The sequence below is a fragment of the Anopheles ziemanni genome, chromosome 3, assembly GCF_943734765.1.
Source record: "Anopheles ziemanni chromosome 3, idAnoZiCoDA_A2_x.2, whole genome shotgun sequence".
NCBI classification, from domain to species: Eukaryota; Metazoa; Arthropoda; class Insecta; order Diptera; family Culicidae; genus Anopheles; species Anopheles ziemanni.
Window position 1 is genome coordinate 27,182,836 of NC_080706.1, and position 13,648 is coordinate 27,196,483.

Below are 13,648 nucleotides of genomic sequence, written 5' to 3' on the forward strand. Positions count from 1 at the left end.
AATGGGACATAATTGGGAGAAGAGCGAATGGACGATCCGTATCAACCTCCAAACAACAATCATTAGATCAAACGCTGATCGCACTGGCTACTGTGACGGCGTTGTCTATGGATGCTGTACTTTAAGTGGAATTGGAACCAAACTGTTTTTGGTTACGAATGTCAATAAAGTGAGTTTTAATGAAAGAATAAATGCGAATGCTGTTTAAATTTTATTCACTTAACTACCGAGCATGTCGAAGGAAAAGTATGGAAAGCAGTACTGCATGAGGACTGACTAGTCTTCAGTCTAGCTGGGTGGTAATAAACGGTAAGGAATAGTTCATCTCAAATTTGATATTTGAAATAAATTTTAAAAATCAATCTAAGGCAAAACAAAATCAAGACTTAACGTTTATAGTCGAGATGATCTAGCTATCAGAGTATTGGCAATCGGCAATCGCTCATATCAGATGATAATCAGTAATCGGAGATCATGGCGAGGATCAGCTTCATGATTCAATTTTAAGATCAGTACAAAAAAAGACTAGAGCTACTCACTTGCCGCTGAAAACCTTATGTTTTTCTGATTGGTTTATAAGATGAGGTTTGACTTGATCGATCTTACATTCAACTTGTAAAACCTTCTTACATTACGGGATCACAAGCTTTCATCGATACTGCTTGTTATCGTAAAACGTATAACCATCTTCGCGGACAGATGTGTGTAGCATAATCTACTATCACCGACTTGGTTGAAGAGCCATAGCTCTACATTTGATCATCTTCGGTTCTATCGGCGTAAGAAGTGATAAGAACGACGGTCGGTCTTGCGATGGATTTGGCGTGCAAAAGTAATTGTTTCATAATTGCGGCATCTTAATGGTCCATTATAATTATAGGCATTGTGATTTTAATGGCAATCATTAGTGACACCGATGGCCACCGTTGGCATGCGGGAAAGATAGTAGAATGTGCGATCTCATCGTAGCTGAAGCTTGTATATTCCTTGACCTCCGATTAAGACGAGCCGACTGATAGTGATGTAACCAATTTTTTTTTCTTCCTACAAATCCTGCTACTCCATGATCATGTTGTGAAATATTGTTCCTCCGAAAATGAGAGGTTCAAAGCACAGGCCACAGGAGTTGTTGGGAACCATACGATAAGGTGGCATAACTTCGATGGGTAGTTCTTTTTCTTTCTTTGCCTTTCCGTGTAGTGTGGACAACTTTTTTGTCTTTCATCCCATGCCACATGTGTTTGCGGGTCACGAGACATCTTATCATCCTCTTGAGCGTCGTCTGCTTAGCCGGAGGCTGATGATCTGGACATCACCAGCTAATGGCAGCGAGCCCATTCGGTCCTTGCTCGTGCATTTTCCTCTTTGGAGGAGATTACGCTGCGGCCAAAATTAGAACACTGATCAGTGGCTTCGTTGACCTTCGTTCAAAACCAAACGTGTGCTTCAGACGACATGCTTCCTTTGTCCACCGTCGGATTATTGGGCCAATTGGCCAATTCTTCTTGGATCAAAACAACCGGGAATTCGAGGGAACTAACTCTGGTTTGTTCCAGTTTGACTGCACAATTTATATAATTTTCAATTTTGCACTTCTGTCGAAATCACGTGTCGTTTCATGACAGTAGCACTCGAGTTATGGCGCATTCAGTTAATGAATCTCGGCATTTGGTTCAGGGTATGTAAACATTACTATATTAAGTAAACTATTGAGGTACTTAGCACGTTGTAAGAGGAATATAAGATTTATGGTTTTTAAACAGAAGAGTAACGGAAAAGTCACTATTAAACGATTTCAACCCCCCAATACAAGATTAGGCTTATCTCTCGCTACATCGTCACTACCATACCAGTAGGTTGTCGTGATAGTATTTTTTTCTTCAACCAATTACGACCAGGATTAATCTTTCAAGTCGATTGAGATTTTCCGCCGTTCAGCCGCACGGACACGGACGGATAGACGCGGACTATCTTGTAAGCTTCCCCTATCTCTCTTTCGATTACGGCTCGATTTGTATAAAACCGCAAGCGGCCTCGTGCCAGGATCTGCAGTTATTGTTGGTCGGTGGAGTTGTTAACTACAACCAGAGCTACGTTCGCAGAGTTTTCTGTTCGAGTACCTGATACTTTAGTGGCCTGTGGCAAGTGTGTACGTCTTTTCCGAGTAAAATTTAGAAATCTTGTGCTAAAAGTGAACTGCTTTACTATCATCGCACCATGAGGATTATAGTCGAACAGGTATAAAAAACGAATATTTTGAACTAGACAATAAGCAAACATTTGTATTTAAACTACACCATCTCAAATTTAGTTATGTTACGAAAATGTGTGAAAATAATAACGTTTTAAACAGTGTTATTTCTAGTTCCTGAAGAAAACAAATTTCTTAACAGCTTTCTTTTATTGCGCTTTCGACAGCATCCAAACGTGTTGGACGTTTCGGAACTGATGCGGCCCGAGCCAAAGTTCGTCGATAAGGAGGTGTCCAAGTTCCGGGACTACACCGTCGACGAAAATGATCCGCTTAAGGAGCGCGTGCGGCGCACGTACAAGCTTATGCACACGCACCAAACGGTGGACTTCGTGAAAGGTAAGTGCTCGGGGCGCCAGGCTCTTGGCAAAAAAGACGTACGCCAAGTGGATGGGCATTTGGAGATAAACGCAAAGATAGGCAGTAATCGATGTAGATTATAATGGATTATACGCTACCCCCTGTAAACCGCGAATCTATTGTATTTTTGCTATCAGCAAACAAACATAAATCGGCTCTCAAAAACAACGCAAAAAAACTGGGAGTGTCGTATCAGTATCAACAATCTACGACGTCCGCGATTTTGTATCAGCTTGCAGAATCAGGTCACTCGAGGGTCAACTTCAATTGTCACGTACCGTTCCATGGGCAAATCGAGCCTTCTAGTCTGATGACGACACTTAACCGTGTTGTGAATTTGTTTTGATAGTTTTTGATAGCGTTGGATTAGTTTGCAAAACAAACAGACCGAGCATGCAGCGTGACTCGCATCCATGTGCTTGGCCATGTGCTTGCCCGAGAGCGTCCATTTTGCGCACTAGTGGAGGGTGTTTTCCGCGATAATCCCATCGGATGAGAATCTAGATTTCGCACGGAGGGGACGGTTTGTTTGTTTGTTTGCACTAATGACTCCATTTCCGTTTGAAGGTCGTCGTGCGGACTGGCTCAAGTTCGACCATTTCAAGGCAACGATCCGGGAAGCGCTGGAGAAGCTGAACGATCTGGTGGATGAGTCAGACCCGGACCTGGACCTGCCGAACATCGTGCACGCTTTCCAGACGGCCGAACGGGCCCGCGAGGAGTTTCCCGAGCTCGACTGGCTCCATCTGACCGGCCTGATTCACGATCTGGGCAAGGCGATGGCCTTCTACGGTGAACCGCAGTGGGCTGTGGTGGGCGATACCTTCCCGGTTGGGTGCGAGTGGGGTCCGAACATCGTCTATCGGGAGGATAGCTTCGTTGATAATCCGGACGGTTCAAACCCCAAGTACAAGTACGTACGAGAGCCTGATTGGAGCGCTTTTGCGGTGCCAACTGACAAAATGTTTGCGAATCTTACAGCACCAAGAACGGAATGTACGAGCCGAACTGCGGACTGGAGAAGCTGACCATGTCCTGGGGCCACGATGAATACCTCTACCAGGTGCTGAAACACAACGGAAGCACGCTGCCGGAGCAGGCGTTGCACATGATCCGCTACCATTCTTTCTACCCGTGGCATTCTGGTGGCGACTATCATCATTTGACCAACGAGAAGGATGAACAAACCAAACAGTGGGTTCTAATGTTCAAGTAAGTATTTATGATTGAGGTGTTTTGTTTTTTGAAACCAAACTTATCAGTTATCTTGTTCTTTAGCCGCTACGATCTTTACACGAAATCAACCACACTACCTGATATCGATGCTTTGTGGCCGTACTATCAAGGCCTCATCGACAAGTACTGTCCAGGAGAGCTAGAATTTTAGAGGACGATAAGAATACACTCCTTGGAAAATATGCAATAGCTACAAGCAAATGAAAGCACAAATTAGTTAACCTAGACGTCAGCTTAAATTATGTTTAGTCAATGATTTAGCAAAAACTCCTATACCTCCAAGTACTTTAAAGAAATATTTACATTGTGCCTAGGAAACTGTTGGTTCTGGTTTAAACATATGAATTGCTTTACCACAAACTGTGATGAACCTTTTAATCATCGTTTTCAAACCAAATGCGTAAACCGTTTGACAAAATGTTCTACTGTTTTATTACAAATAAAATGAAGTTATGTTATGTATGAAAATATGATTATTTGTGGTTTAATATTCGTCGGAGAAAAAAAGTATGTAAGCTTCGATCTGATGAACGAAATGTCCAATGAAAAACTGTAAAGAAGCTAAAATATTTTTTTAGGAGGGCCTAGAGCTAAGACTTTTTTCATTTCAAATTTTCAGTTACTTTTGAGTGGATCTACGGATCAAATGGTTTACGTCTTTAACGCACAACAAATTCCAGATTATTTTTTAATAACCGTATTAAACTGAAATATCGAAAAATAACACGAAAAACTAATTTTTAAATGTTTAAAGCTCCAAGTGAAGAGCTCCGAAGCTTCTAAAGAAGGAAAGCTCATCATTCAACTCTGTGAACTTTCAAGTGCTTTGTCACAGTGAGATCCGGATCGTCGAATCCGAATCCCAATCCGGCTGACAATAATATATTCAGCTTCAAGTTAGGTTTCAGCAAAAAGTACCAGGTTGGTAGTTTACGATCATTTCAAAGGATATTACAATATATCAAACGTGAGGCATTCAATTCCTAAAGCCGCGGAGCCCCCAGTGCCCAGAGCTGTTTTATTCACAGGTTCAGATTGGAATTACCCACCACTTGCTCAACATTTTCGCCGCTCGTTTTTGAGGCGAAAAGGCGATTTCTCTCAAGGTTACTTTACCTTTTCGCCCATCGGACGAACCCGTTCCCACCCGTTTTTGTCAAAAACAAGAAACGATAGTAAAACTTACCTTCAACAAAGTTGCGCGTCTTGAAAAGACCTTTCATTTAAGAGATCAATCGTGTATATCGGTTCAAAGAATCAAAAGTTATAAACAAATTAGCAAATGTTTGCCTTTTAGTAATTGAGGTGTATCAACCTTGTTCTAGTAGAGTGCTTTCTCTTTTGCACGTAATTAATTTTCTCAAAAACTAGAAAACACGGAAAGATTTGTTGTTACACAAAGTTGTGTGTCTTGAAAAGACCTTTCATTTGAGGGGTCACATGTACAAATCGGTTCAGCGATCATAAAGTTATTAACAAATTTGTTATTTCAGCAGAAATACCAACCAAGCTTCTCGGTCCGCTGCAAAACGCATTTGACGGCGATTTCAGTTTCTTTCGAACCATCGTGGAGGACGGTTCTCGCACGGGTGTTGTCGTTGTCGTGTGCACTTTTGCTGCTTTCGTTTGTTTATTTGCGTTCGTCTGCACTTTGCAACTACGCGCGTTGGTGCTGCCGTCGTTCCGTACTTGTGTACTGCAGGCCGATCCGGTGCAAATGGTATCGTGTTACGCGTTACGGTTGAATAGATAGTGCCCTTATTCTAATGCCGGGCGATTGTCAATGCAGACGACGCTCCCGGCATTTTCGAGCAGGCCAACGGCCGTACGGTAGGACAGCAGACATTTGTCACCGGTGCGGAACGCCATTCCGCGGGGCCGGGTTAAGGTTGCTTTGCCCAATCGCCATTCCGCGCCAATAAAAGCCATCTCTGCCCCGTTTGGTTTGGCTTCTAGAATCCGGTTCGAATCGGTCTGTCCGCACTGATTTTTTTTTCTTATGCTGCATCGAAGCGTACGATCGAGTGCGACGGAAGGATCGCTAGGGCCGGAATGTGCGAACGAGAACCAACAAGCAATCGTTGTAATGTCGTCGCGGCCAAATTTTGACAACTGACTGTGGCGGTCATTGTAGAATACGGTCGTCCAAGGTTTAGGAAAATAAAACGCCAAGCTTACTGAGATGAGGATTAAAACCAGCAGCCTACGAACGTTTCCATCCTGCAAAAGATCACTCGATCATTTTCTTCTTTCAATACTTCCAATTTTCGGTTTAAAAAAATTTGATTTTGAAAAATGTTATAGTTGGTCAAAAATCACAATATTTTACAATTCCTTTGGAAATAATCGAGTGAGTTTGTTGCTTCGGATGTGTTCTTATTCTACCATGCTGAATTAAAAGCTCTTAATTTCGATTCTAATCTTCAATGAAATGTGTTTTCAGTGTGTGAATAAATGACCATCGTAGCCATTTCCTTATCGCTGGTCGTGGAATTCGGTTTTGTGGCAAGTCGTTGAATTTGAAGTGTTGTGCAGAAAGAAAAATATAGAAAATAAAAAGTGTTACCAAGAGTGAATTGCGGGCCCGCGATCTCGCCCCCGGATCGAGACGGCGTGCGGCGGCGGTGGAACCGGCCAGAGCTAGCGAATCCAAAAACCTGAATCTTGTCGGCGGGAGAAAGTTTTTTGGCACTTGTTCCGTACACCGTGTGCGATCCGGAATTTGGGTTTGCGGAGCGCAATCAAGAAGACGACTGGCTCGAACTTTTCTACCGCCCATCTTGATTCCATCTGATCGACTTCCGTCTGACGTTTTCTTCGGGCGAAAGAAGACGTCCCAACATCATCAGCCTCGAAACAGCACAAAGCATTAATAACCCGTAAGTGTTGCCTAAGAATGTGACGATCGTATCGTATAACACCCTTCTTAACCATTTCGCGAACGACTATGGTGTGATGTCTCTCCCCGGTGAAATCAAGATTGTCATCCGAGTATCATCCGTTTCTTGCTTTAACGGCACTAACTTAAAACGCAACGCATCCCGTTGGGCATGCAGGGGGAAGATGCATTTGCATCTCTTGCTAATTATATTCCACCTAGGATGGGTGGAACAAGACACACCAACCCCTAGGCAAGCAGATCTGTTGACACGCTGGGAAGAATTCGTTCTTAAGAACGCCATGTAACCGGAACACCGTTACCTTAACGGTTGCCAATGAGCGTAACGACGACATCATCATTACGATGGGGTATTTTGCGATTGTTTGCTTATTGCTTGTGTCACTGGGTTGTGCCCAACTAGTACACCGCAAGTGGCGTCGAGAAGGTCGGGGATTTCTTTAATGTTCGTCCCCCACATAGGATGAAAGTAATAACTCCACGAAAGTGGTAGTTTTATGAGGGCTAATGACACACACGCACAAACTGTTTCCAAAGAGAATAACCGTTGCGACTCAACGTTGCACAGTGCGAGGCGTTAACTGCAAACACTCTTCAAAGCTAATAGCACTTAGACGTGGAAGGAAATGCGTTACATTTCCCGACAATGATCAACCCTGTGCTGACGGCTCGAAAATCGTGTCCCCAAATCCTGTCCCAAGATGATTCATACGAAAGAGGTGGTTTTGGATACATTTCCATTTCTTAGGTGTGGCGCTAATTAGCTACCATTTGTTGGTTTTCTCCTGGAGAAATGCATGGAAGTAAATTTAAATTTACATTGCGCCAATGCTTGCGCAAGTCGGATCTCTTCTACAGTGATGTCATAGTGTCACTGTTTAAGCCAAAGTGTATGGGCATGCAAGGCTCGGAAGATGACATCAGCTTCGAATCATCCTTCCCGATGTATCCCGATTTAATTGATGAGCTCATCCAATCCATGGGTATATCACGAAGCTGTAATCAAAGGAAGACGATCTGCATGCACCAGAGGCACGAGAATTATATTGATAATACATACTTGACTTGGTGATGTGTGTGCATATTTTTGTTTTTAAATTATAAAAAGATAATTTTTGAAAATTATTTGAACCTTCAGAAGCCCTTTATATTCGATTGGCTTGCGGTCACCCATTCCAACGGAGGACTGATGATGGTTAATTTATTTTTTCAATTGTAATTTCTCCGGGCAACGACAAGGCGGTAGATGATTGTGTGTCATTAGTCGTTAAACAGTTGCAAATGAAGGAAAAATACTTGTTCGTTCGTGGCCGACCTGACACTGCGACCTCCCACAGCAGCACAGTTTTTCTCCCTTTCCAAACCGTGTTTTGTCCGGATGCAAATGCACGTTGCCTAAATCACGTCATCGCACACTTTGCATCACAGCTCGCTTGTCGCTGCGTAACACGCATCACGTTTCATTAGGATCGCGTTACGTATCGGATCGATCGAGGAGTGCAGACGTGTTTGTCTCCATCGCGAAAATGTTTAAATCTCCGGTCGGTTTAACTTTGTCACCAGGATGCAAAAATTCCCTCGAAAAACTAGTCTTCAGGCAGCAGCAAGGTCGATTGTGTGCAATTCACTGGTGCTCCCCTTTCCCCCCGTTTGGAATATTGATCACTTCGTAACGGAAAACAATATACCCAAATCACTCAATTTTCCACCTTGACCGAAACGGTGATCATCAGGTCCGTAATCACATGATTCGTCATAATCGCAATTAGCCATCGGCGTCAACGTTCTGCCGTCGTCCGACAAGGGCGGCATTTCGTCCGCTGCGATGGGGGTATTTTTATGCAAATGTACCGCGTCCACTGACCTTGAAGAATTCCCTTTCGGGCAGCAGCAGCAGAAACTCCCTGACCGACGGACCCTGGCTTGGAGCCGGCGGGACGGGGGAAAGGATTTCGTTACCCTTTTGCCTGCCTTGAGAAGGCCATCTAGCAAAGGATGATATCAAAGAGGAATTGTTGGCGAGCAACGTCTTGGCGGTGGGTTTCGATAAAGAACAACACGACCGAAGAATAACATCAACGGTAGCAACGGCCGAAAGGGTGAAGCTATAGAAAAGCAGCGCAATCGAGTTCAGATAGGTTTGAACTTTTGCTCTGATTTAATTTTCATTTGATTACTGCATCTTCAAGTGCTTGATGTTTTCGCTACTGGTTTGTGTACGTATTAATTCATAGATTTAAAGATATTTAGAGCATCGTTTATTTGAGTATGTAAATGATCTCTTAAGTAATCATTTTGAATCGCTTTGAAATAACATGTGCATGTGGAAAATATTCGACTCATTCAGCGATGGGTTAGGTCGCCTTTGTTTTCGAGTGTACTCATCAGCAAAAGGTATTCTTAACCAACTCGTCCGTAAACGTGGTGCAATCTCTGCGGCTTTAATTACGCTCAAGGCTCATGACCATCTTTTGGACTCCCCGAGAAGCAAGCACCGAGCAACAAAACAAAAAAAAAAAAACAAGCAGTACCTCTGCCATCAAATCTGCTTCGAGTTTTATAGTTCCTCCTCCGGGTTTACCCTAAACCCGTGGCGTCGTGTTGTTGTGGGGCTTCAGATTATTGGTGAAGCTCCGCGGCGTCCCGATGCTGGTGTTTGTGCATGAACGGTGTGTACTTTTAATTTGATGCAAGTTTTCCGTACAGTGACACGGGCCAAAAGTATTTTAAAACTGTTGGTCTTTCTGTGTAGCCTTCCGGCCACCGCACGGCTGACCTCCTCCGCCTCCTAAGCGGAGTGAATTATTTGTAACCCTCCTTTTCAACGCACATAGAGAAAGCATAACACCACGTCCTTTGGAGCCCTCCGATTTTGAAGCTGCTGCTGGGTGGCCTTTTGGGGCTGTTTTGCCTTCGCCGGCAGTCAGTGTCACTCGACCGGGCCGTGCCCTTGCCGAGTGCTGGGTTGTATTTGCCAGCACGCGGTGGCTTCTTCCTCCGGGGTTCGTTTTCGTCCGCTGCTGGTGGAATCTTGCTGAATATTCAGTAAGCGAACATCAGAGGGCAGGGTTAAGGCTGTTTAATGCGTCGAGCTGGGTGTACTGGTTAGGGGACGTATCAGGGAAATTTTAGAGATACCCCGAAAATAGCCGGAGATGACCATCGCGCAACTGACTTATGAACGTTCCATTAAGTCGAAGTGATACACTCCGGGTTTGGGTTACTTTCGGTTAGAAGATAAGGAGTACGCTTCCGTAGATTCATCAGAGCTGGCCGTGCGAGTATGTCGCAGGAGGAGGCATACAGACAACAAAAACGATGCTGCCTAATTTGATTATCAATTCCACCGCGCGATCATAAAGAAGCTTGACGAATGATCCTCACGATCGTGAGACCGTCCGTTGCCTCATCGCTGCGAACGGCGAGAAAGCAGGCCTCGGTTTTGGGGCCGCCTTTGGGGTGGTAAACTGTTTTATTTGCTGTCTTTTCTTCTGCTCCCAAGGCAAGTTCATCTGGTCGCTGGTCCGAAAAATGGCAAAGAAGAGAAACAGGTTGTTGCATAATTTTGCCAAGTCTAAACTTCGTAGACAAGGGATATCGTGGGATGGTGGCTGAAAAATAATATTTAGCATCATTCGAATCAAATAAATTTGCATCAATAATCAGATTGAATTTTCAATAGGTGGCAATTCCTGCGTGTGTTTGGATTTGCGATTTTCTTTGAGAAATTTGTCTCCTGCCATAAAATTTTACAATATGTCTGTATATATTCGACAAGATTTCCTTGATTATTTCAACAAACAATTTAATTCATTGAAATTCAATATTTCGTCTAAATGATTCTCACACGAATCTACGCACAAGAGGATTAAAAATATCGATAAAAAAAGTAAAAGTATCACTCGGTGGAGAAGTGAACCAAACCAGATTCTCAAGTTGATCAAGATCAGGTGTAATTGGAGCAGCATTATTTTTCATATTCTCTTCTCTTTAAACGATTTAGGCTTGGCCTTTCCCCCAGCACAGCTAGGAAAGGCTGTGGTACGAGATATACTTTGTTTTCGAAAAGGAAATCATGTTCTTCAGCACTCAGCGACACCTGTGCCTCTCTTTCTGGGTGTTCGCCAAATTATGCGCCAAACACAACCGAAAGCGAGAGAGAAATCGGAGGATCACCCTCCATTGATGTGCAAAAGAAACAGAAAATCCCAAACAAGCATAAAATTAATATTCTTCTCGTAGCAGCTCATTTTCATCATTACATCTACAGGGGAGGCTGTGTCAGGACTTTCGAATATTCCTCCCTTCCCCAAACCCCTCCCCCTAGTCGGTGAGAGGAACGACAAGGTCCAAATGATTTATTTTCTTTTTGTTTTTCCTCTCGGACGCATATATTCGAAGTGTCCAAAAATGGACGGACAGATCCCCGTTATGACGAGACCGAGAACCGGTCAGCTAGAGGGTGGGGCGTGTACGGGTGGACCATTCCCTTCGAACGCCACGGTCTTCCACGGTGGTGAATGTACCGTAATTGTTTGATTGTGCTATGTATTTTTGGAGGCATACATAGACTGTGTTGATCGATACAATTTCTTTCCGTGATGTAGCAATGTTTTCCAACAGTGCGTGTCCATCTGCAACATAACACTTAATCACGTTAAAACGCACACGCGGGAGAGAACGGAACAAAGTCCCAATTCGCATGTTTTTTTTTATGAATTTCTTTTGGCTAATTTTCATCCGTATCCGAACTTCATATTTGGTCGTTGGGTTTTATCACTTGCTACGATCATCTTTGTATGCTTGTCGCGTGAATGAAGCTACACAACAAACATGGCTCGAGCGCCGGACACGAGATGGAAAAGATGCTGGATGTTGATTGCCGAATATTTAAATTCAAATAAAACACCAACGGGGACAGTTATGACCAACCGAAAGACATTTCTTTCGTATTTTATTCCCAATGGACGGTCACAAATAACAGTAAAAAATTGACACGTTTCGAAATTAACTATTTTTAGGCCATATTGTAACACCTTCCCAAGCTTGCATCGCAAACCAAACCCGAAACAGGCAACATCTTTTGGAAGGTTTCAGCCGAGTTTGGGTGACTCCAGAAAACCGGTTCCTTTTCAGCGTTTTCGCATGTTTTTCCTCCACTTTTCTTCTCGACATCCAACGGTCGGTCGGTGGAAGTAATCATCTCGAAGGCAGTGGAATTATCAAACGCACGCTGGATAACGATGAAGGAGGTAGAAAAACATCTTCACCTCATCAAATTACCGAAAATAACCCGTCTTTCTAAGTCCTTCTGAAGGTCAATGCCGTGTCACGATGTCGAATGGAGGGGGGGGAAACACATTCATGGGACTCATCGTCAGGTGTTTTGCCCGAACGTTTTTACCCTCTGATGTTGTTTGACGTACGTATTTTGATGCTCACCGTATAAAAACTTCCGAATTAGGAATATAACTCACGGCCGCAGGGAAATGTCGGCACCTAAGACGACGCAAACTTTTTGGTGCCCGTTTTGAAGCAACGTTTTGGTAAGAAGACTAAGGCGAACCTGTAATAAAAGTCATAAGTCTTTAAGGTCGCTTAGGACTGCTATCAAAGAAGCGAAAGACACGTCAGTGAGACGATAACGCTGCATTCTTGTAGCCCCACGTGTCATATCCTATTTGAAGCTGGACTACTTTTTGTTAGCTACCAAAATAATCTAGCACTACTTCTGATAACAAAACTGAACTTTCATTACTTTTTTGCCTTGCACTTCCTGGATATATTTCTGCTGGAAGTAAAGATTATTTGGCGAACTTTTATGAAGCAATGTGTTGTGGTGTATTGGAATGTCATAACTCAAGATAACTGGATACATCTTACAATGTCACGTGTTTGCAATTAATCAATCACCGAACGAAGAAGATAAGAAACCTTTGTCTGCGAAGGCTTCCTTGGCCAAACATTAATCACTTTTCTTCCACCATTTATCAGTCCGTATCAGTTTTGAGAAGGGAAGCGCTACCTTGTTTGGGTCCGCGAAACATTGCCCCCGGACGATAACGTTCCGTTTGACCTCCATATGGCGTACGGTTTGGAAGCGTGAGCTCCAAACTAGGCGTCAGGTTACCGGATCCGTTGGCCAAACCTGCATTCGTATGACCATGAAAATTCATTGCCAGCTGTTGTGTAGCTTTGATTTGGTCATCCTGCTGTGACCGCGCCGTTCCATTCGGGTTGGTGGCGCTAAGAAAATGAATAAATCAAGCGATACTCATCCGCGCGGATCCGGCTTCGCAACACAAGAGAGCTTTTTTTTTTAGCGACTTCGGAAGCCAGCTGCTTGGAATGTCGCCTCATCGTGAATTATTACGCAGCCCCGTGCGCAGGCAAGGACTTACCACCCGCTCGATCACTTGTTTACTGATCAGTTTGCTAAAGATTTTACACCTCTGTGACTTGAATTTCAAATGGAATTCGATGAGTCGAGGCGGATGATGCAGACACCTTGAACGGATGTCGCTACTGCACTCTACGTTGCAAATTCAAGGTCAAAGGAATTGACGAAGTTCATCGTCACATAGTGCCGCATAGGAGAAACCCCGCTGCATGTCCGACTGCTGATTGTTGGCTCTTGAAAGAAATTAAATTCAACATTTTATGACTCACGGAGCACGTGAGCGAAACGTTGTTCATGAGGGGGTGCAACCAAGCGATTCATGTGGGTTGGCATAGCGAGGAATTAGGTGTAGCATAGGTGAGGCACTCTGAAGAGATGGCGATTGCATAATGAGGAGTCACCTGGCCACTTGAGCTAGTTTAGTTGGTTGAAAAATGAATAAAAAGTTGGTCAGGTGAGGTTATTACCGCTCCACAGGCTTTCATAACCTATCTACATGGAA

The 13,648-nt window shown here is 43.7% G+C and overlaps 1 protein-coding gene across 1 annotated transcript; it reads left to right on the forward strand.

The window, feature by feature from the left end:
* The first annotated feature begins 2,217 nt into the window (after positions 1 to 2,217).
* LOC131288272 (inositol oxygenase) lies at positions 2,218 to 3,998 on the forward strand. Its single transcript, XM_058317392.1, has 5 exons — positions 2,218 to 2,238; positions 2,419 to 2,590; positions 3,179 to 3,524; positions 3,593 to 3,823; positions 3,890 to 3,998. The coding sequence occupies exons 1-5, from the start codon at positions 2,218 to 2,220 to the stop codon at positions 3,996 to 3,998; spliced, it is 879 nt and encodes a 292-aa protein (XP_058173375.1).
* Positions 3,999 to 13,648: the final 9,650 nt, after the last annotated feature.

What these genes read in the sequence shown, in the direction of transcription:
- LOC131288272 (XM_058317392.1), top strand. Translation starts at nt 2,218, where the DNA reads ATGAGGATTATAGTCGAACAG. An exon ending in GGTTCAAACCCCAAGTACAA is followed by an intron (nt 3,525 to 3,592) that starts GTACGTACGAGA and finishes CGAATCTTACAG; the next exon opens with CACCAAGAACGGAATGTACG. An exon ending in CAGTGGGTTCTAATGTTCAA is followed by an intron (nt 3,824 to 3,889) that starts GTAAGTATTTAT and finishes CTTGTTCTTTAG; the next exon opens with CCGCTACGATCTTTACACGA.